This window comes from Squalius cephalus (genome assembly GCF_949319135.1).
Source record: "Squalius cephalus genome assembly, chromosome: 4".
Taxonomy (NCBI): Eukaryota; Metazoa; Chordata; class Actinopteri; order Cypriniformes; family Leuciscidae; genus Squalius; species Squalius cephalus.
The window spans coordinates 9,422,157-9,447,442 of NC_137125.1; the positions used below are offsets into that span (position 1 = coordinate 9,422,157).

At 39.4% G+C, this 25,286-nt stretch overlaps 1 protein-coding gene across 1 annotated transcript in view; it reads right to left on the minus strand.

Moving 5' to 3' along the window:
- The window catches only part of LOC307157235 (NLR family CARD domain-containing protein 3-like), a 30,017-nt gene extending 5,115 nt beyond the window's left edge, over positions 1-24,902 (minus strand). The window contains exons 1-6 of the mRNA XM_079869082.1: positions 24,826-24,902; positions 18,069-18,353; positions 17,869-17,961; positions 15,279-17,091; positions 14,862-15,035; positions 10,146-10,319 (exon numbers count right to left, since the gene is read on the minus strand). Of these exons, the coding sequence (XP_079725208.1) occupies positions 10,146-10,319; positions 14,862-15,035; positions 15,279-17,091; positions 17,869-17,961; positions 18,069-18,333 (2,519 nt within the window). The 5' untranslated portion in view covers positions 18,334-18,353; positions 24,826-24,902. The remainder of the gene's footprint in view (positions 1-10,145; positions 10,320-14,861; positions 15,036-15,278; positions 17,092-17,868; positions 17,962-18,068; positions 18,354-24,825) is intronic.
- Between the last annotated feature and the right edge of the window lie 384 nt (positions 24,903-25,286).

Sequence of the window (25,286 nt, forward strand, 5' to 3'; positions counted from 1 at the left end):
AGCTTTCAGTGAGATTTTGTTTGGGCGCAGTACCAAACATTTTCACTAGGTGACAACCAGACTCCATTACTGCCCATATAAGGGCGCCTTCATTTCCATATGTGTTATTAAAAACATATTAATATATTTTTTTCTAAAATAATTGAATGGATGATATCTTTTGAACTCTTGGCATGAAAACAAACTGAGGTTTCATCCATTCTTTCATGATTTTTCATGTTCATTGCTATTTCAAAATAAAGGTCTGAACACGCCTTATAAATATGAAAATATTCTTGTTGCAAATTGATAAATTACAGCTCCTCTCTAATTTATTTTGGAAATCATTCACCAAATATGAAAACTAGAGTTTGTAAGCTTTCAAATGATATATAGTTTGTCAAGATTAGTTTATGTTTATTATAGGATATTACTGTTTTAAATATGTAATGATTTTGGGCCCACCGGTGGGCCGGTGACACTTAAGAGGTTAAAAGGATAACAGAGCAAAGTACAAAAACTCTCGAAATATGGCATCTTATTATATCGTCTCTCACAGATAGATAGATAGATAGATAGATAGATAGAAATTAGATAGAAACAAAGAGATAGATAGATAGATAGATAGATAGATAGATAGATAGATAAAAATTTAAATTAGATAGATAGATAGACAAAGAAGAAAAAGAGACAAAAAGAAAAAAGATAGATAGATAGATAGATAGATAGAAAGAAAGAAAGAAAGAAAGAAAGAAAGAAAGAGAGAGAGACACGCAGAGAAAGAAAGAAAGAAAAAGAAAGAAAGAAAGAGATAGATAGATAGATAGATAGATAGATAGATAGATAGATAGATAGACAAAGAAGAAAAAGATAGACAAAAAGAAAAAAGATAGACAGATAGAAAGAAAGATAGATAGAAAGAAAGAAAGAAAGAAAGAAAGAGAGACAGACAGAGAGAGAGAAAGAAAGTAAAAGAAAGAGAGAGAGAGAAAAAAGATAGATAGATAGATAGATAGAGAGAGAAGAAAAAGATATAAAAAAAGATATAAAAAATATAGAAAAAAGATAGATAGATAGATGATAGAGAAGAAAAAGATATAAAAAAATATAGAAAAAAGATAGATTGATAGATAGATAGAAAAAAGATAGATAGATAGATAGATAGATAGATAGATAGATAGATAGATAGATAGATAGATAGAAATTAAAATTGAGAGCATCCTGGTGTGTGACGTGTACGCAGACTGGTGCATAGATATATACACTAGATGTCGCCTTGTCTACGGCAGTTCATTGGAACGAATGTCTTTAAGGCGACATCTAGTGTATATATCTATGCACCAGTCTGCGCACACGTCACACACCAGGATGTGCGAGCGCCCTCAGATCACTTGGACGTGGCTGTGTATAAGAGCTAAAAACGATATAAATACTGTTCGTTTTCTCACACAAACCGCTCGTTTCGTGTCTTAGGCCATCAATGTGTACTTACGATGGGGAATTGTTTAATTTGGACGATGGGGAATTGTTTTAATTTGGACTTTGTGCATGCTCTTTGAGACAGTATCCATAGGCCTGCATCAAATGACTGAGAGACAAGAACGGTTTGACCTAAAAATATAAAAATTGAAACTACTGCGGAAAAAAAGACACCTACATCTTGGATGCCCTTGAGGTAAGCTAAAACATACCAAAATTTAATTTCAAAGTGAACTATCCCTTTAAAGCACGATCGTACAGCAGAGTAGTCACGTGGTGCGTCATTCTCTCCAGGATGCGCTGCAGGGAAAATAAACATTTAATCATGAATGCTCATTATGTATTTGTAGCCTACTTATCATTTTGATACTAGGGGGCTAATAAAGCTAATATAGACACTTACAGCATGTGTTGACTTCATTATAAGGCTTATATAAGGATTTAAATTTTTTGCGGCTCCAGACAGATTTTTATTTTTTTGGTCCAATATGGCTCTTTCAACATTTTGGGTTGCCGACCCCTGCCCTAAACTATAAACACTATTCCCTGTTTTGACACATGAGTCAGATTTGTTGAACTGTCACTGCAAAACTCTACACACAAATCCCTTCATTTCTCATTGCCTACACCATGGTGTCATTTAGAAAGCACTAGCATTCAATATTGTTCACTCGAGTCAGCACAGCTTCAGCTCAGTTAGCACACAATTACCCAGGTGGAAACACTAAGAGTCACAATTGAACACACATCAGTCAGATCCTTCAATAGATAAAAGGGCCCAAATCAGTTTATTGCGTTTTGGAACAATGGATCCAGAAAGACACGAAGGAAGAGATCGAGGAGGAGGAGGAGAAGGAGGAGGAGGAGGAGGAGGAGGAGGACGACGACGACGACTATACGTGGAACATTCTTAGACGTGTTCATCATATTGTCTCCTTGAGTGGAGGCCCTCCTGTCACGACCAACACTCTTTACCATTCCAATACAATTCCATATTAGAATAAGGTTTGTGTGCTCTTTTACTGTCATATGATGGTCACACATCTCTTACTGTAAGTAAATATAAAAAAATTAGAGGAGAGAGAAATTTTTTTTTTATTTGTGTGTGTGTGTGTGTGTTGTACTGTGTAGTGCATGAATGAATAAAAATGTGCCAATGTATCCATTGTTTGTGTCTTTTGTGTTCATCATGTGAAAAGGTTTGTGATGGGGGAACCACAAGCAACATAACTTACCAGTTTTGGAAATGTTGTTTTGAATTTATTGCACCAGTGTGTTAGACTATGTTGTAATGTGTGTGATTTTGAGGGCTTGTGTGTCCTGTCTGAGGGCAAAGTTTGGTTTTTCAGCAAGAGTGAATGGTTTTGAGTGTAGAGCTTCATTTTGACCTGAAAATAGGATGTTTGGGGAATTGGGTGAGACGTTATGGATTTGTGTTTATAGTTTTGAGAATACGAGGCATAGTTTCAAGAAATGTGTTTAAGCAATCGAGAAAAACTATAATGTGATCTTGTCCACATGCTTTCTTCAATTTAAGATTTTTACAGTTTTTTCCAATTGCTAACACACTAAAATGACATGCACAGCACAATTATTTATACTGACACACATAGAGCAAAACCTTAGCCTGGTTAAAACCAGACCATTCTCAGTAGTAACTGAGTTATGGTCTGGCAAAGCTCCATAGACAAATCATTTCCAAAGGGGCGTCACCAACGGACGTCGCTCAAATGCCTCTGGGCGCAATTGGATAGACCTAAAACTCCTAAAACCAATCAGAGCGATCGTCATGTGTAAAGCCATATGCTGCGTCCCAATTCGCCTATGTTACACTACGCCATAAAAGTATGTACTCTTTTTGTGAAGAAAATGTATTTACTTTTGAATGTGTAGCAAAAAAGTGGGCAAGCTTTGGGACACACTACTTCGTCATCTTTATCGGACGGATCTGTCGCGTGCATCCTGTCACGTAAACTGCCGTCAATCATCTTGTCAGTTAAAATCCTCTATTAAATCTAATTTAATTTCCTACCGTTTCGGAGAGAAATGTAGTAGCACGTTCATCTGCCAGTGGGTCTTTCATGGAGACTGTCCTCATGTGTTTGCAATTTGAATATAATAATGCATTTAAAAGTTGGTGCGCTTCACCAACGGACGTCGGCGTGGACGTCGCTCAAATTCCTCTGGGCGCAATTGACCCTTCGCAGGGAGCTTGATTGACAGGTGATCTGACTTCAATCATACTTCGCCATCTGCCATTTTGTCCGACAAAGCAGTCAGGAGAGTTAGTAGATTAACATAGGAGGATTTGAACTTGAAAAACAGAGTGTACTGATGCCTTTCCATGGTTAAAACAACATTCCTTCTTATGTTTGTTCACGTTTATTTGAGGCTATAAATTAGTTTCTTGTTAGTTAATAGTAGTTACTAGAATGTTAATAATACATTACTCGTTTGTTCCTGTGTAATTATTCATTAATGAAGGAACAGTATTCTAAAGTGTTACCGGCTATTGTTATCTTTCTGAAGGAGTTAACTGTGGTGGATCATTTAGTTGAGTGTGGTGTATCAGTGAGAGATACTCTCATTCCTGTACTACCGCTGTCCAACCTTTCAAAAAAAGTTATTCTTTCAAATGTCCCGCCGTTTATTCCCAACGATATGCTTGAACGCATTCTTGCGCGTTACGGCAAAATCGTCGGTTTAATGAAGATGATTCCTCTGGGTATAAAAAATGATTCTAGAGATGGTTTGGAACATGATGGATGCTCTCTTTATGATTCTGACAGTGAATACTCAGATAGTTGTGGAGACAGCATTGATGCAACCTCTCAAGGAAGTTCCACTTCTAAAACAAATGTATCCTACTATACGGTTGAACAGTTGAATAATGTTCTTGATTCTACAAAAAATCAATGGAGACCAAAAATTTTAATGTTTTTTCCAAGTCTGAGGCTTTTCAATGAATCATGTGCCATTGCCATGAGAAAAGCTACTTTAGAGGAACTTGATCACAAACGGAAATAGTCGCTGAACGCCATCGTGTACACATAAATCTCTGACCCATCGTCTTCTTCCTCGTCGAATTTCTGTCACTCTACATACGTCATCTGGTATAATTGAAACAATTGGCTATGAGCTACGTACAGGCGCATTTGATAGACATTTGTAGCGCCCAATAAACAGCTCTGGGCATTCGTAAACCGCGCCCATACTTAAAAATAAAAATCTGCCTGCCTCTATGGGAATTTAACATAGGGGTGTACTCACTTATGCACCATGTATTTTAAGGAAGAACATTTATTTATTTACAATACATTATTCATTCACAAAGAAAATTGGTGTCCTTAAAGGTTGGATTTTTCCTAATTTTTTAAATTAAGGCATTAAGTTCAATTTCCAAAATATGATTTTTTATTCCTCTTTTTAGTCAACTTTAGCATGGGTGTATTCACTTATGCATTGCACTGTATATATATATATATATATATATGGACATATCCTGTCATAAAACTCCCATATATGGACATATACAAAAGTAATTTACTTTTGCAAATGTAGTAATGTGAGTAATAAGTGAAGATTTAAATGCTGTTTTTTGGAGATGTTTAACCTGTTAACTGTTGCCAGTGCGCCCACTGAAACGTTTTTTTTTTTATTTAGTTCAAAGTTACTATCAGATATAGGGCCCTATCTTGCACCCAGCGCAATTGACTTTGTACACCGACGCATGTATCATTCCTATTTTGCACCCGCGCACAGCGGACTTTTCCTTCCACAGACGCACGTCGGTTAACTAAGAAATACACTTGCGCTCCCGGGGGCAGTTCAGCGCAAAGAGGAGGCGTGTTCCGGCGCAAACGTTCCCTCATGCTATTTTGCAGGTTTAGAAAACAATTCCGCCACTGACCGAAAAAAACTAGTTTAAAGTCAGTGGCGCGTTGCGCATGTTATTATATGCTATTTTAAGGGCGCATGCTTGGCCATAATGTAGCGAGTGCACAACGCGCATACACTTCGATTCTCTCATCTACACAGAAGCAGCAGTTTTAATTTTTGCAAATCATACATTATTACGATAGATAGATAGATAGATAGATAGATAGATAGATAGATAGATAATTATAAAAGCATACATCTAGCTTACACATTTACCCAAATTATCATACGCCTGTTTAACCGAAGTTAATTTGGGTGTGTTTCTCCATCCCCAACGTCACTTCTCTGTGTTTTACAGTCTCCTCGGCTGTGAACGCTCCTGGCGCGCGCCTGGCAAATGCGCCGTTATAATAGCAATCCGCTGTTATAATAGCAATCCGCTTTGAAACAAGCGTGCCTGCTCTTAAAGGGAATGTGAGATGTCACTCTGATTGGTTTATTTCACGTTACGCCCAAACCACAACTATGAATAATGAAGCTACTTCAGACTAACCCATTTTAGATTTGCGTCGGGCGCAAGAGTCATTTATCCCGCCGGTATAATAGCAACAGCGCCCAAGACCCGCCCACAAAGTTACTTGCGTTTCGCGCTTGATACTTGCGTTTCAGATCATTAAAATAGGGCCCTTAATGTTATACCTTGACAAACTATACATCATTAAAAAGATATAAGACTCAAGTTTCAGTATTTGACCACTACTGTATTCTAAGAAACTTATAGCGACAGTTATTTCTTAATTTATGTCAAGAGTTATGAAATTAAAAAATGAGTCAATACCTTTAATATGAATTATGCGCGAAGCCTCTTCCATTCATAAAAAACTCTGTGCTGTCGTCATGAAAGAGATTCACAAAACAACGTCCCTCAGGGCTTTAGCTCAAAAATGTGCAGATTTGGAGAAATATTGATAGATTCTCATAGATTTACATCATATTTCTATAGACAGGAATAATATTTATTGAATTTATACCCAAATGCATCGATGTAATCTTTATGAGCGTTTGGTACTCTGATTTTGTTACGTTCAGGTGTGTGTTGGTTGAGGCACAGATGAAGCAAGATCCAGTTGCAGCACACTTTATTAATTAGATTCTAAACTTGAACAAACTAGGACAAGAACACAGGAACAGAACAACCGAACAACAGTGTAACTGTAGACACAAAAACAGTCTAACAAGAACTCACAAAGACAGGGCTGAAACACAGGGCTTAAATACAGGGGTAAACGAGCTAGACAGGATAACAAGGGGGCGTGGTTAATGGGAAACACCTGGGATGACTAATAGACAGACAGGGAACCACTAAACATGACAGGACACAAAACCACATCGTGACATAGCCCCCCCCCCCCCCATGGGCGGCTCCTGACGCCCATAAAAACAACAACAAAAAGTTCAGGAGGGCGGTGAAGCGGAGGCGGTCTTGGGGGAGGGAACGGAGGGTCAGGCCCGTACTGGGAACCAGAACCGGGACACAGGCAAGGCGGGCCTGGGCCGTGGAGCGAGGGCGACCAGGGCGGAGCGGAGCAGGATGTGCAGGCGGCCAAGGCGAAGACCCCTTGGGCGGCCACGGCGGAGAAGGCTGTGCAGGCGGCCAGGGCGGAACAGGCAGTGCAGGCGGCCAGGGCGGAGACGACCCTTCAGGCGACCAGGGCGGAGACGACCCTTCAGGCGACCAGGGAGGAGACGACCCTTCAGGCGGCCAGGGAGGAGACGACCCTTCAGGCGGCCAGGGAGGAGACGACCCTTCAGGCGGTCAGGGAGGAGACGACCCTTCAGGCGGCCAGGGAGGAGACGACCCTTCAGGCGGCCAGGGAGGAGACGACCCTTCAGGGGGCCAGGGAGGATACGACCATCTATCGGGCGGCCAGTGCGGAGACGACCATCCATCGGGCGGCCATGGCTGTGCTGGGAACTGTATCGGCGATGAGGGCTCTAGGCCGGACGGGACCAGCGGCGAAGAGGGCCTTGAGCTGGGCAGGACTGGCGGCGAAGAGGGCCTTGAGCTGGGCAGGACCAGCGGCGAAGAGGGCCTTGAGCTGGGCGGGACCAGCGGCGAAGAGGTCTCTGAGCTGGACGGGACCAGCGGCGAAGAGGGCTCCGAGCTGGACGGAACCAGCGGCGAAGAGGGCTTTGAACTGGACGGAAACAGCGGCGAAGAGGGCTTTGAGCTGGACGGAACCAGCGGTGAAGGCTCTGTGCTGGACGGGACCAGCGGTGAAGAGGGAGTTGATTCGACTGTGCAGACAATTGGCTCTGGTTCTGGCGGGCAGGCGACTGGCTCTGGCTCTGGCGGGCAGGCGACTGGCTCTGGCTCTGGCTCTGGCGGGCAGGCGACTGGCTCTGGCTCTGGCTCTGGCGGGCAGGCGACTGGCTCTGGCTCTGGCGGGCAGGCGACTGGCTCTGGCTCTGGCGGGCAGGCGACTGGCTCTGGCTCTGCTGGACTGGCGTGGAGCACTGGATCAGGAGACGTGACGTGAAGCTCAGGCTCTGGATCGGCGGACGTGACGTGAACAGTCTCTGGATCTGCGGACGTGACGTGAACAGTCTCTGGCTCGGCAGGACTGACGTGAAGCTCTGGCTCGGCAGGACTGACGTGAAGCTCTGGCTCGGCAGGACTGACGTGAAGCTCTGGCTCGGCAGGACTGACGTGAAGCGTCTCTGGATCGGCAGGACTGACGTGAAGCATCTCTGGATCGGCAGATGTGACAGGAACGGTCTTCCTGGCAGTACGTGCAGACATTAACGGAGGATCGGCCACGCTGGAGATCGGTCCTGTGCGGCCATAGACCGATCTGGTGGCTGGCTTGATTGCTGGCAAGACGTGGAGCGCTGTCTGAGGGGACACTGCGGGTTCAGGGAGCTTCTTCCCCTCCTCGCCCACAGTAAACAAGGAACCGCTCCACAACAGGGCCAGCTGGACGGAACCTCTCTAAAGACCCGTGCGGATCAGGTTCGGGCATCAGAGACCGGAGTGGTTCCGATAATCCCCCGCGGAAGAAGATCATGAAGCACTGGATGCTCATTTGTGCAAGATGTGCCAGCTCGAGGAATTCTGCGACATAATCCTCGATGGCGCGATTCTCTTGGCGAAGACGGATGATCTGGACATCAGGACTCCAGGTAGGCATGGCTGCTGGATCTAGGTTTGGTGAGTTCTTCTGTTACGTTCAGGTGTGTGTTGGTTGAGGCACAGATGAAGCAAGATCCAGTTGCAGCACACTTTATTAATTAGATTCTAAACTTGAACAAACTAGGACAAGAACACAGGAACAGAACCACCGAACAACAGCGTAACTGTAGACACAAAAACAGTCTAACAAGAACTTACAAAGACAGGGCTGAAACACAGGGCTTAAATACAGGGGTAAACGAGCTAGACAGGATAACAAGGGGGCGTGGTTAATGGGAAACACCTGGGATGACTAATAGACAGACAGGGAACCACTAAACATGACAGGACACAAAACCACATCATGACAGATTTACTGTGTTTTCAATTCATACCAATAGCCTGAGGGCGCTATATGCACAGTAATAGTCCATATATGGAACATGAAGAAGAGCCATGATCATGTGACATTCCAGGAAGCCTCGAACACACACACAGCTAACAGAGATCACTGTAACATGCAGATATAGATGTTTTGAAGACAATAAACATGATTGCAATGATATTTGATCTGCCTGTGTTCTTCGAGACATGCCAGGTATTTTCATAATAATAGATTATATTTATAATGTAATGCTAATCTATATAGACTTTATCATCATGCAGAATACTATAAAATAATATATTTTCTGTCTGTTTTTTTTAATCTGAAGCCAAATTAGATCACAGAAGATTATTTAAAACACTCGACTTGCGTTATAAAGTAAGTTTGGAGCACAAACATGGTTTTAATCTCATATATTGTCGTGTATTGATGGTGTGCTAAGCTAACATGCTAGCTAGCCCTGGGTGCACCTGCCACCTAACTGTTATTCTTTTATGATTTTTTCTAAATAGTGAACTGAAATGTTACTGAAATGTTTCTTTATTCAAGAAGGGCATTTGAGAAAAAAATTAAGAACTTTGATAAAAGAAATTAGGGATTGAAACCCTATGAATAGCCTGTGAATAGCCAGTCGTTAGTAACTATAATGCAGACAAAAGAAATGCATATTTAGAGCCATAACCAGGCTGGAGAGGTGTGAATGTGTGCATGGGGGAGACTGACACTGAATGGGGCTCGTTTGCACCACAAAACAATAGAGACAAAAGACTGAATGGATGCTTAGAAGATGACTAAACATCAGTAGCATTTTAGAGTCTAATCAAAATAAAGTCATATGACATGATTTTGAAAAACATTTAACTAAATACAGAGTTTTAGACGTACCATCTTCAGATTTTAAATATAAAATGTTTAGACGTGGCTTTAGCTATAGTGCATTTCTAGATTGCTACAGTGCAAACTTCAATTTTATTTTCATGAGGATGTTTCATAAAAATACATTTCTAATAACTTTACAAAACTTTGAAGCTATTTATAAAAAAAATTTCATTATGACAATAATTAATTCTACATTTACAATAAACTACCAGGTGTCAGCTTTCAAATGAGATCATACTTGTGCTTTTAGTGCAAAGGGTTCATGAACTGTATCTGTTTCAGTTTGGGTATGTCATTTCTGGGAATTTTTCTAAAAGTGGGGTTGCAGGTTAACAGGTTAACAGGTTAATCAACTCTTTATGCTCTACATACTTGAGTTTTTCCAGTCTGTAGTTTGGATCCTCCAGTTTATCAGTGAGCAGCTTGACTCCTGAATCCCCTGGGTGATTGTAGCTCAGATCCAGCTCTCTCAGGTGTGAGGGGTTTGAACTCAGAGCTGAATACACATAACCACAGCCTTCCTCTGTCACCATACAGCCAGACAATCTACAAAGACATACAGCAACAGTGCACATGACATTAGTTTGGCAATCAGACGTTACTATCACACACTGATCTTGGCTGTGTTTCCCAAAAGAATCTAAGAATAAATTATTATTTTTTTCAAAATTACATTGTTTTGAATTGAAAATATATGGTTTACATTTAGACAAGAAACATTAACAGTCATACAAATAACAGTGAATGTGTGCATATTTCAAAATAAATCATTATTTGCAAGTATTTAAAATGCATTAATTTACAATGAATTCTAAAAAAAATCTTAATTTCCCTTTAATATCTTTAAATCTTTTTATGAAAAATATATGAAGCTCATAACATCTCTCAGCCAGTCATCAAAAGATGGAGGGAGATTTTGTTTCCAGAGCAGAAGAATGCGCTGTCTAGCTAATAATGTTGAGAAGGCAAAAGCCTTTGCAGCATTTCCAGACAAGCCAGTGACATTTGGAGAAAGTCCAAAAAGTGCAACCAAAGGGGCTCAATCTGTCTCTTTGTCACTAAAGACAAACTTACATTATAGTTGCTAAAAAATTCTTAATTTCTCTTAAATATCTTTTTTTATATCTTTTTAAATATCTTTCTAATAATATTTTATTTTTTTAAATCTGTTTATTGAACTTTTACAATAATACAAGGATACAGATACAGGAGAATAGTGAAAAATATTGTTATTGTCCAAGTTAAGAATGGGCATAACCAAAACATATGTAATAAATCAGCAGGGGCCTGATGGCAACGATCACAGAGAGGATCAACACCAGGCTTAATTTTTGCCAACCTCACTTTTGTCCAGTTAATTTAATGAATACATTTTAATTGGATAAGACTGTGACGAACAAAAATAGAAGAGGTATGAACATGGGACAGGATATGGTTCCAAGTCTCATCATAATATGTGAGGCATAGATCCGACTCCCACTGTTATCTAATAAAAGAGAGAGAGGAAGTGGAGATGGAGGAAATCAGCCTGTATATTGTAGACAATGCACCCCTTTTATCTAAGGCTACTTTAAGAATCTGATCAAGGTAAAATCTAGGTAAAACGTTCATGTTCACCGAATTCACGCGTAAAATCAAAGAACGTGTTGCCAAAACCGAATTTCTGTAGCAGACAGAAAAGGTAATCCCATTCCACCCGATCAAAGCCGTTCTCTGCGTCCAGAAGAGCCTTTGATGGGTGAGAATTAGAGGAATAAATGATATTCAATGCCCTTCTTATATTATGAGACCGTAGTCTGTTTTGAATAAAACCAGTTTGGTCATTGTGTATGATTGCCAGAAAAATCAATTCAAGACGCTTTGCAAGCATTTTAAAAGCAGTATCTTTACATCTACATTCAAAAGACTGACTGGCCTGTACAAACCACATTTGTGTGGGTCTTTGTCTTTTTTCAAAATCAAAGAAATACAAGACTGAGGAAGGGTTGGAGGCAGGCAGCCATTATTAATGGAATCTAATAACATGTTTAGGAGAGGTGTTTTAAGTGTTTGAGAAAACATCTTTCTGCACAGGGAACCCATCGGGCCCAGGGGTCTTGCCATTCTGCATACTCTGGATTGCTAGCACTATCTCCTCTGTGGAAAACGGTAATTCTAGCTCTTCTCTCATTGTGTCCATTATTGTAGGTATGGGCAAAGGTTTTTAAATTTTTTTAGCTGACTTTCCTTTAACTGAAGCGCAAGAAGTTTACTTGGCTTGTCACCATACTCAAAAAAATGCATCTTTAGTCTTCAGCAATAACTTTTCAGCCTGATTAGTTGATAATATTAAAATCAGATTGAAATTTGAGTCTTTTTTTGTAAATTTCAGGATCTAGAGAAGCTGCATAAGCTGAATCGAGCCAAATAAGTATTTCAGCGAGGAATTCAGACCTTAGAGACGTGATTTCCTCACGAATTGTTGTGGTAAGCATCTCTTTTAACCCTCTGAGGTCGGCAATCACGCCGGCGTGATCTGCTCGCTTTTTTCCTTATCAGTTGAATTGAGACCCGAAATACTCTTTTGACTTTGATTTTACAAACAAGTTTCATACATCAATCGATTCTGTTAAATGTGTATTATTTTTGTGTATACTCACAATAAAAACAAAGTGTTGTGCTTTTTGCCAAATAAAGAAAAATAAACACGAAGCGAGTTATGCCTTCTCTCTGTCAGTGTAGTCCATTCTGAAACGCGTCCGAAAATGAACAATAACTCAGCGAATAGTCAATCAGGCATACAGACATACAGGCATGAAGCTTGAATTCTCTTCTTTTAAATGAATTAATTTATATAAAAAACAAATATTCTCATCTTGTGAAATCTGTATTAAAAGAGAGCGATTCCAGTCGAACTCATTACAGCTGATTCAAATGTAATGTGACACGCCCACGGAGAGCGCGCGCTATTCAAACGCAAATGACTGAGGCAATCCACGCAAACCTGTGAACGCCCCCATATCAGCTCGAGAAAACACAAGTTTATTCAGATCATTACTTGTTTACACCGTCTCGCAGCGCTGTGAGGAATAATAATAATGGAAAATGTCCCTCAGAAGTGCGGGTATTTCGAGGAGCAAGGATCAGACTGAGCTGAGGAATACAGTAGTAAGTTTTTTTCCTTCTCACGTGAATCGGGTTTCTGTTTATGAATGAATGAACGGCAGAGATGCGCTGTTTACCACAGCTCGCAAAAAGACAGTTTAAATTTAAATCGCGTTTGTGAATGAATGATGATGTTTTAGCAAACTGTATTGCTATACTGAGATGAGTAAAAATCGACTGAAATATGTTGAAATAAAATGTAGGCTATTTGTATAAGCAACGTATTAAACTGCAAATTAACATTTATATGCCCTAATATTTCATAAAAACAACGTTACAGTCAGGCGAAATATGAAAGACAACATCTTGTTGACTAGATTTGGGTACAGTTTTTACTGTAGAATATACTGTAAGATTACACTTGAATTGTTGTTGTAATTGTAACCTTTTTAATAAAAAAATATATTTACAAGGTAGATGTAAACAAACTATTAAAAGGTAAATATAATTTTTTTCTTTAAATAATTTGTATTGTGTTTTATTAGTAACAAATTTGGGGAGAGGATAAATATTCCAAAACTGAAAATACAGTATGAGAATTAACTGCACAATTACTAGACATGTTTACCTTGGATATTATACAATTTGCAAGCACAATTTGTGGAAAAATAAATAAAAATAAATAAATAAATAATATAAAAAAATATAAATAAAATTGATATTTGTGTATAAATATATACACACACATATATATATATATATATGTGTGTGTGTGTGTGTGTGTGTGTGTGTATATGAAGAGTTCAGATGCAAAAGCCTCTAAATGCCATCTGAAATTTTCTTCTAGAATGATCATTTTTATGAAGCTTGTATATTTAAGTTAGCTATAGGTGACACACCTGAATGAATGGCTCATTAAGTATGCAAGGGCATTGTCTCATCAGGTGTGAACTACTAAATATGCATGATCGTTTACGCCCCATCCGCATATTGCCTTTCCAAACTAAAAGTGTTTCACAAAACTTAAATCAATGTATCGTTTTATGTGAATGATTAGGCAGGATGATTTTCACATCATTTTGAAGAAAAAAATCTAGGCGACGACATCCATTAGTCAAAAGTCTTATTGCCATATATTTAGCATGTGTTTTGTGGCCTTATTTCAGAAACTTTCATTTTTAGTTTTTTCAATAACCATGCATAAACATTATTCTCTCAAAAATGAAAACATGTACAGACATGTGGCTCACATATCATGGTAGTCCTGTTTGTGCTAAATAGAGTGTAATTTTTTTTTGCCATTGATATGTTTATAAGCAACTAAAAAAAGCACAAATGTCAGGGCATGTCAGAACATCTCAAGGACCCCAAAAACACCCCAGACCTCAGAGGGTTAAAAGAGCTGGTGTTAACCCCAAAGCAGCCACAGCCATGTTACCGGCATTGTCAGATTTATCAGGAGCAGGAGAAGCACATTTAGATTTAGGCATAGCAGCGATAATGACAAGCTCCAGCTATCATTCAAAGGTTCTCTACCGTTGTAGACGTCATCTTAAAGTACTAAGGATATTAAATGTTCCCGTTGACTGCTGAAAATAAATTAAATTTACGGAGCAGCTCCCAGAAAATTGTATAAGTTGTAAAACATATTTTGGTGTGTACCCAGCATGAGATGCTAACTGTGTCCTGCACACAGCCACTAGATGGCGCTGCTAGCTTGTTCAGTGCTGTCAGAAGCAAATCATGCATGAAATAGAAGCATTTTACAGTTTTAGTAACTGTTGCAAATTCAATCTTCATACAGTCCATTCCTTTCCCCTCACCCCAAACAATATTTTTAAAAATGTACGCAGTCCATGTGGGTCATACGTCTGTATAAATATGGAAAAATATTGCATTTCTGCAAATATTTTGTCTCTTGGGGTGCTAAGTGGCCGCTTACCTTGCTTACTGGTTAAATCAGCCTCTGATTAAAGCATAGTTAATCATTTTAAAACCATTCACCTCAGTATCTCCAGCTGACAGTTTGGACTTTTCAGTCCATCAGAAAGAAGCTTCACTCCAGAATCCTGCAGGTCATTGTTACTCAGGTCCAGCTCTCTCAGAAAGGAGTTTGAGGATTGTAGAGCTGATGATAAACTGTCACAGGACTGAGCTGTGAGATTACAGCTGTGTAGCCTGTGTAGACAACAAAACAAAGAGCAGTAGTAATGCTTATTAGCATTTATAATCTGGAGCTTGAAAAAAACTTTAACTGTAGTGAATTAAGCAAAGCTAAAACAATTATCTCTTCATAATTTCACACACATTACTTTTATTAATTTTTCTGAACTGTCTAGGCCAGCAAGTCACTTTATTTAAATTGAAGGCAATTACAAAAGACTAACAGTGTTTATAAATGAATGTAAAGGAGACTCTTACAGTGCTCTTCTGGTGTTTCTGATCACCGGCAGCAGTCTCATCAGTGCTTCATCAGATCTTCTGTATTTCTGCAGTTCAAACTTCTCTTGAGTCTCTTCTGACATCTGGAGCACAAACACCAGACCAGACCATTGAGCAGAGGACAGATTCTGTGCTGAAAGTTTTCCTGAGCCTAGAGTCTTCTGGATTTCCTCCACAAAGTCATCTTTCAGTTCACTCAGACAGTGGAAGAGATTGATGGTCCTCTCTACTGATTCCTCCTTCTCTATTTTCTTTTTGATATAGTCAACAGTTTTTTTCATGTCCCCTGTTTTCTGTTCCAGTCCTGGCAGTAGTCCCTTCAGGTCACTCTGATCAGACTCCAGTGAGAGACCCAGGAGGAACCGAAGGAAAAGGTCCAGGTATCCGTTCTCACTCTGTAAAGCTTTCTTGACTGCAGCATTATAAAGCTGAAACAGTGGCTTTTTGGACAGTTTCCATGCCAGTTTTTCTCTCCAGGATTGAAGAAATAGGTCAGCTTTCTCATCTTTGCCCATCATAAACACATAAAGAGCAGCAAGGAATTCCTGTACGCTGAGATGTACGAAGCTGTAAACGTTTCTTGCTGCTACCTTTTCCTCCTGAAACATTCGAGTGCATAACCCAGAGTACAACGATCCTTCACTGACATCTAGTCCACATTTCTCAAGATCTTCTTTGTAGAAAATCAGGTTTCCTTTCTCCAGCTGTTGAAAGGCCAGTTTCCCAAGCTTCAGAATAATCTGATCAAAAGACACTGCATGGGAATTCGGTTCGGGCTCACAGTATTTTTTTTCCATCTGTTTCTTCTGAGAAATTAAGAAACGTGTGTACATCCCTGTGAGAGTTGTGGGAGTTTTGTCATTGCTCTCTCGAGCCAGTAGAGGCTGGAGAACAATAAGAGAGATCCAGCAGAAGACAGGAATATGGCACATGATGTACAGACTCCTGGATTTCTTGATGTGACTGATGAGGTTTCCAGCAACCTCAGGACTGCTGTTATTGATGAAGTATTGCTCTTTCTGCTCATCGTTAAATCCTCGCACCTCTGTCACTTGATCAATGTAGTCACGGGGTATCAGACTGGCTGCTGCTGGTCTGGATGTGATCCAGATGAGAGCAGAGGGAACCAGATGTGCCTTGATAAGGTTTATTATTATCTTACTCACTGTTGTTTTTTCATTTACATTTGTAAATATGTTGTCTTCTTTAAAGCTCAGAGGAAAGCGACATTCATCCAGCCCATCAAAGATGAACATAACTTTACCATCGCCTTCAGGAAGAGAGGGCAATTCTTCAGGACTACTAAAGAAGTATTTGTTGAGCAGTTCCATGAGACTGCACTCACCTTTAATCAAATTCAGTCTACGGAATGGAAGTGGAAATATGAAGACTATATCCTGATTTTCTGTTCGTTCAGCCCAGTCAAAGATGAATTTATTGACAGAGACAGTTTTTCCCACTCCTGCGATCCCCGTTGTCAGAACTTTTCTGTTTCGACAATCTGTGTCACACTGGACTTTAAACATGTCATTACACACAATTGGCTTCTCCTTGGCAGTCGATCGGTTGTGATTTGATTCGATCTGTATCACCTCATGGTCGTTCACTCTTCCTCCAGTCTCATTCCCCACCACATATAAATCAGTGTAAATATTGTTCAGGTATTCCTTATGACCCGTCTCTGAATTACCAACCAATATCCGCTCGTAGTCCCGTTTTAATTTGTTCTTCAGTCTACAGTTGGTCTCTGTGTAATCCTGAAGAGTAACTTCTCTATCGTCTGCAGTTGAGCCTTTAAGAAAGAGAAGAAAAGTCAGCAAAGACTAAGATATTGTGTTTTTCATAAATTCCTGCTTCGACTATATTCAAATGAATCACACTCTCACTGCAATAGTGTTTACATGCACATCTTACACTGATTATGCTGAAGTTGACAACATAAATAAATGCCTTGATTAATACTTGAATGCAATTAGAATTGGATTTATCAGATTTTCACTATTGGACTCAGATCAACTTAAAGGAATAGTTCACTTAAAAATGAAAATTCTGTCATCCTTTACTCACCCTCAAATTGTTTCAAACCTGTATGAATGTATTTTTTTCTACTGTGGAAGTCAATGGGTTTGGGTCATCAACTGTTTGGTTACCGACATTCTTTAAAATATCTTCCTTTGTGTTCAGCAGAAGAAAGAAATTCATACAGGTTTGAAACCACTTGAGGGTGAGTAAATGTCAGAATTATCCTTTTTAAGTAAACTATTCCTTTAAGGCCATGCTGACCAAAATTATCTTATTTATTTAAGATTTTTGATCAAACCATTGACATCACACCAAACAAGACATGAGATTGTATTAGAGTTAGCTGCATATGTAGAAGTTGCTTGTAGAAGTTTTAATTAAGGGTTTAAGGCTCGTGTAAACCATTTAACCATTTGTAAAAAATGACTAGACAGTCTGTTATAATAAATGTACTTGAATAAGATCTGCTGCTGTTCTTCTTGGCCCTGTAATTGTTGCTTGCTGTTATATTTTCTCTTGTTTTCATGTACAGACAGGGATTATTTACCCCTGATCTCTTCTGAATGAGCTCCAACCGCAGCAGACGTCTTCATATTGCCTTCAGCATGACTTGAATGTGTGAGAGAGAGAGGATCACTCACTGGGAAACATAAGTCACACAAACACATCAGCAGAGCAAAGTTTATGTCAAACAATTACATTGGTAAACGATCAATCACATTACAGTCACAGTGAACTAAATGTTACCTTGCTTGTGATTGTTCTCCAGCTGATCAGCCAGATTGTTCTGGTTCATTTTCCTCAGGATCTTCACCGTGATCTTCACAGTTTCTTCTGGCCCAAAACATGCTACCATCTTATCCACTGTGTCTAAGATATCTGCTTTCTCCATTTCAGACTTTGATATACACTCATGATCTTTCTCTAAGTGCCACTTAAACTTCTTCCGTTCAGCTTCTACTAGTTCATTCAGTGATTTCTCAAGCAGATCTTCAACTTTAACAGACGCCATCGCCCTTCACAGATTCACAGCTGCAGGATAAAAAGAAAAAGATCTGAAGTAGTTTCATTTTTAACATGTTGACCTAAGTGCTCAAATGTTATATGGATTATGAAATGACGCTGTGATCGGATCAAGACTAATTGGTGTGTGCTTCCGTGATTTGGGGATTAAAGTTTAATTCCAAGTCTAGACTAGTGCCAGTGCTGCCAACTCTCAGACATTCAGTGTGAGACTCTCGCTATTGACACTGTTCTCACACTTACGTTACACAACCATATTCTCACTTCTCCTTCTAAGCTTTTTCCGGTATTTTTTTGTTGTTGTTGCTCTGTTGCTCTGTGGCCTGATTTCAAAGCCCTTGGAGATCTTCCTGAAAGATGATCCTCATTATTGATATCCACTGTTACAACAGTGTCAGCTTGACAGATGTCATTGTTCTCTTTGGCATCTTCAGTCAGGGTGGCATTGCTGTAATCAGCAGCAGATTTCATGCTAAGGTGGCATTTGTCAACTGGGGAATCCTCTTTATTTTCCCCTGACACTTTGCACAACAAAATTGAGGAGCCACTCAACTCTATATTATTACTTAAAATCTTGAGTCTCACCTTATTTTTCAAAACTTTTGCGGGTTTGGACAAACACTTCCTGTTTAATCCATGTTTCAGACAGCTCTGTACGTTCACAATGGAGCGGTTCATAGAGTTTTATTTTGAACTTGGACTTAAGTATAAAGAAATACGGACACATCAATTGTAACGGACACATCAATTGTAACGGTCATCAGCTGGAGTGCCCTTGAGAGCCACCAGAGGGCACTCCACACCAGACTGTCGTCACTCACAAACTACATTTCCCAGAACTCACTGCCCGGATTCATCACTGATTGCATTCACCTGTCTCATTACCTTGTTAGTATCAGCCTATTTATTCCATGTTCACTCATTCACTCACTGCGAAGTTTTGTTTGTCACACTGCATTTCTGAGCATTCTCCCTGGTTTCATGTCTTTTTTCTTTTTTATTATTATTATTATTATTATTATTTCTTGCCCTGTTCCTTGGATCACTCTTTTGCCTCTGACCCCTGTTTGTTTGTTTGTGTGGCAACCCACGAGTGTAGTTAAAGGATAAGGTGCCAAACTACGCCACTCTGGGAATTCCACCCAGAGAAAGTAGTGTCTCTAAGGGACACGCAAGTTCGCTCATCAAATAACGCTCAGACATGGGTAACAATACAAAACAATTTACTTTATTAAAATCACAGTCGCTTTAAAACAATCGCTAAAACATATCAGGCCTCAGCCAAAGCACAGCCCATCTTAAGTGTTTGGTTCCCCAAAGGTCACAGGAACACCAGCTAACTGGGGCTTACCAGCAGGGTCAGGCTGTCAGAGATTTTATCTGCTTATAGCAGAGAAATCATTCCTTTCACCAGTGCACGCAGACACACACGCACACTACTTTCCAAGGTTGGACACAGCACACTGTGAATCACACACCACCACCACTAGAAGGGAATAGAGCCGGCCTCCCTGCCTTTGGCACCCAGATCCTGTGACACAAGTCACTAAAATACACACAGGTTATTAGACATGGCACTAAGCTGCCCTCATGTTGATTTAACAAAACTAAATGACAAAAACCAAACACAATAAGAATTAACAAATTCAACAAAAGTGCTAAGAAAATGCACAAGAAAAACAGTTGGTTTAAACAGTTGGCAAGAAAATAAACTAAACAACAAAAACTAGAAAAATACAAAAGGGAAAATAAAGTTGTGTTAAACAAAAATATAAGATAAATCAAACAACCAACAAAAACATACCAAACAAAACAGAGTGTTACCACTCTTAATAGGAAGCAACAAAGAAATCAAACAAGCCACACAAAACACAAAAGTAATGAACTACAAAATAAACCCAAAGGCAAAGAGTAGGGCTCTTTGCAAAATAGAAATCAATAAAATAAATACAAAAAGACTATTAGAAGATACAAAAGCACAGAAGAGCAAAGAGAATCACTTATAATTAAATATAAATAAAAATAACTTAAACAAAACAAAAGAAACAAAAAACATAAGCCAAAATCAACAAAACAAAGCAGCAATGTTATCCGTGGGCAGGACGTGAAACGCGCCCGGACTAGCCGTCAACACCCCCAATGTTTTGGGGAGAGCACCTGAAATAAAAGCAGAATGTTACCATTTAATATTACTATTATATGTTAACCGCTCACCCAAACTTAGCGAACGCCCATTAGACATACCGATGACGAATATCATGCGTGCATAATCACACACACAACAACGGCAGCCACAGCAGCAGCGCGAGACCCGCACGAGACACAGAACAGCTGATTTGAACCATGCGAGAGGGAATGGCAGTCAAGCAATCGGAGCTTACTCTGGTGCAGAAAACATGCAACCAACGATATTTAGTTACTACATTTTAAAGATAATCTCACAAAAATCACCAAGCACTCATACCTCTTTCCAATGTCCACACCTGATGCCGGAAGCAGCCACAATACAGCGTTAGTGACGTCGACAATGACGTTTACCTCAAGCACAGGTCTATCGCCTTTTATATTCTCATGGTGACAGCCAATTGGCTTACGACCCACATATTATTAGGGAAGGTAATGGGCTTCCCTACCACAATCGTTTGTTTGTTTTTACGGACTGCCTGCCTGTGTTTGACCTATTGCCTGTTCTTTGGATTGCCCCTTAAATAAAAGCTGCGTTTGGATCTTAACCTTCATGTCTCGGAGCAGTTCGTGACATCAATGGTTTGTGGCAAGATCCATTTCCATTTTTTGAGACATCCTTAAACTTTTTCTAAAACATTGTCCCAATTTTTCTAAAACATTTTCCCAATACACACAAAAGTATTTTCTCCAAGATAAACACCAAGATATTTAAACCCACCTTTGTTCCAAATTAACCCGGCAGGTAAAACAAGTTTTCTACTTAACTCATCACTGATTGTTACAGCTTCACTTTTCCCCCAGTTAATTTTAGCAGGACAATACACCAAAAACATTAATATTTTCTACAAGGGTGTCAATATCTTCTTGTTTTTTGACAATGACAACAACATTATCGGCATAAGCAGAAAATTTAAAAACTGTTTCACATCCAGGAGGGTTTACACCGAAAAGAGAAATCTTAATTTGCGCAGAAGAGGCTCTATGGCCAAGGAGTACAGCATACCAGATAATGAACATCCTTGTCTGACCCCCCTATGAACTTTAAAAGGAGCACTTAAACCTCCATTGATCTTTAAATTACTCTCAATGTCACTATACAAGACTCAAATCATGTTTATAAGGCCAGAGCTGAACCCAAACGCATCTAACGTTTGCCACAAATACTGGTGTTCGACTCTGTCAAAGGCCTTTTCTTGATCAATTGAAATCGGGCAAATTTCAAAACCCAATGAATTGGAGAGGTCCAAAACATCACAAATTAAAATGATAATGATATCAACCTATTGGGTATACAATAAGTCTGGTCAACATTAATAAAATGCTCCATAACTTTTTTCAGTCTCATTGCCAACACCTTTGACAAAAGTTTGTAGTCAGAGCAGAGCAACTGGCCGCCAGTTCTCAATCTCTTGTAAATCCCCTTTTTTGGGGAGAAGAGTAAGGATTGCTCTCCTGCAGCTCAATGGTGAGTGTCCTTTTCTTAAACTGTCTCTGAGAACAAGCAACAAATCTTAGCCAATCACAGGTCAGAAAACTTTATAAAAGTCCACAGGAAGGCCATCAATGCCTGGAGCTTTACCGCTTTCTAGACTCTGCAGCGCAGAATTTAGTTCATCAGCAGAGATTGGTGCATCCAACTCTGCATTATCCTCCTCTGAAACCCTCATAGAAGGACTGCACCTTTAACAAATGACATTTCATTTCTTAACTTTAAACAAACTGATAAGGGAAACTCTCTTTGCATCCTCTCTGGCACCATTGATGTTTAAAGAACCCAGCTTTATGTCACACATAGCAAATGTTAATTTGCATTTTAACAAAACAGAGAGGTTAACACAAACAAAGAAAAAGAAAAACAAAAGACACTTAACCATCATTAGCTATTTATTATTTAGACAAAAAATGTCTTGGTCTGTAAAGGTCAGTTGGCCGGGGTGTTCTGTATTTTCATGAATAGTTAAACTGAATCAAGGAACAACTTTAGATCTGGGAAAAACTCATCAACTTTAACTGATCTCAAGCCTTTGGTTCTTTGTAAAAAGGACTGAATTTTGGTGAAAGAGTAAGTCCACATCCATCTGTGTGTCTCCACTAACATCACTTTCAGACTCTTCGTGTTCATCAGCCCATCATCTGACTGAGAAGAACAGCTCATGGGATTCGTCTTTGACACTTTTGTAACTTGTTCAGTGTTTGATTTATTTTATTTATTTATTTATTTTTAAATTTGGAAATGTCAGCGTCCAACAAAACCTCTTCCTCATTAAACAACACTGACTCAGCTACTCTAGTCGCGGTTTGACCAGTTCTCTGCAGTTCGCCAGGTAAAGAGGCTCCACTTTCGGCCCGAACGGGCGGCGGGTCCGCTGCATTAACAGCCCGCGTCTCACCCGCTCTCTCTGGGCATGAGCGAATCACATGAACTACAGTCCCACACCCAAAGCATTTCATCGTCTCTGATGTTACATGCACAGTGTCAAAGTCATCAAACTTAAACTTAAACACCAAATTCAATTCTTCATCGCTCTTTTTGTGAATCATGTGTACATGTCTCCTAAAAGACACAACGTGTTTAAGATGAGGAGATTTACAGCTGATAGGAATAATCTTTATCGGAGACACTAGTTTTCCGTGTCTATGATAATGTGCAAATGAAGGAACACAGACACATTTCCATAATGACCAACACAACCTACCAGGAGCAGCGGAAATGAAAAATAACGATGTTTTGGAAAGCGATGTTTTTCAGATAAAGTCTTCCTCTGGCGTTCCACATAAAGGAAGACGAGCTCAAAAGAATTGGCTCAAGAGATTGGGTCATGAAGTCGTCTCGGAGATCTCGATTTATTTAAAGCCTTGTCAGAAATTAGCTTAGCACCAGCGCAGCCCCGCCTTGGGATTTCCTAATGATTTTCCTGTTGTTTTTTTGTTTGTTTGTTTTTTACTCTGTAACTTTATTTTAATAATAATAATAATAATCATTAAAAACCTAAAGAAAAGAATCACACTTACGGGTTGAATGTCAATGAAAGCTTTGACTGACTGTTTTTGCTACTTTTTGTAAGGTGGTGGTGGAAGTAAAATGGGTAACAGCTTAAGTGCAAAATTTCCCTTTTGCATCTGTGGGAAAATAATTTGACATTTATCAACACTAAAAACAGTAGCTGAGCTGTCATCTAATAATAGCTAGTATAGTAATATAGTAATAATATGGGGCCAGATTTATAAACAGGTCAAATTAGCGTAAGACCACGATATCCCATAAAAGTGCAGACTGAAGTGTAAAGTTCTGCTGTCGATCTAATGATAATGAGCAAATGAAGGAACACAGACACATTTCCATAATGACCAACACAACCCACCAAGAGCAACGGAAATGAAAAATAACGATGCTTGGAAAGTGATATTTTCAGATAAAGTTCTTCCTCTGGCGTTTCACATAAAGGAAGACGAGTGGAGTAAAAGAATCGGCTCAAAAGATTCGGTCATGAAGTCGTCTCGGAGATCTCGATTTATATATATTTGTATCCTCGTCAGAAATTAGCTTAGCACCAGCGCAGCCCCGCCTTAGCATTTCCTAATGATTTTCCTGTTTGTTTTTTTTACTCTGTCACTTTCATTTAAAATAATAATAATAATAATACTCATTAAAAACCTAAAGAAAAAGTGCAGCCTCTTAATAAACAACTGGCTCAGTTAGGCTGACCTGCGCACACGACGGGTTTTAGAATCGGCGCAAAGCAACATCATCTTTCCAAACACTCAATGCCAACGCGGCACAAACACTGTGTGATGCGTGTGAACACTGTGCGACTTTTAAACTTCAAACTACTTTAAACTTCTTCAAACTTTCTGGTCCAAACTTTCTCAAGCCAACTTAAAGTTTGTCTCAACAAACTTTTTAATCTAGTTTATTATTATTATTATTATTATTATTGTTGTTATTGAGCATTTTCACATAGGTGAAATAAAAACATAAAATAATTTATCATTTTATTTACTCTGGCTTCTTCCTGTAAATATCACAATCCAGACACTTTAATTGAAGAGTATAGATTTTCTGTAGCCATCAAAACTACATCTGTTTGTCATAATCGATCTTCTCACTAAAGCTTATCGTCTGTGAATCAATGCCTGGCCTACAGAAGAGCAGAAGTGTTGAACATTGACATGTTTACTTTCCACCTCTGTATATTTCAGATTTTAAAGAGTCTGTAAATTAATGTAAACTAAAAGCAGAATCCCTAGAGCTCGATATCATTATAATCCTGAAGATTAATTCCTGAAGACTTACCGTGATGTGATATTTGTGCCGGTGTAAAATATGTGTTGGCTCTCTGTCACCCTGTTTGAGTTTGCATTCTGTGCGCTGTCTACACTTTCTCTTCCTCTCTATGGTTTTCCTTACGCAACTTTGACGCAAGCAGAAAACAGGCTAACGCATGTATTGACACATGTATCCTCTGTCCAACTGTATTAAACTGAGAAACAACTGAGCAGCAATCTGGTCTCTGTGTCTCTTATTTGGTTCTCAGAGTGCACTGTCAGGCTTCACGAGATTTGGAGGGCATTGCAGAAGACTGTAGATAATCAAGAAGTTATTATTGGTTATTATTATTATTACTGTGTGTGTGCGTGTAAAGTAAGTGATTATTGCTGTATTTCCTGCCTAGTGTTGACAGAGCGTCTGCTTATTCTTATGTTATGAAAAGTAGCCAATTAGCACATATAGCTTGTATAATACCTGTGTGAGTC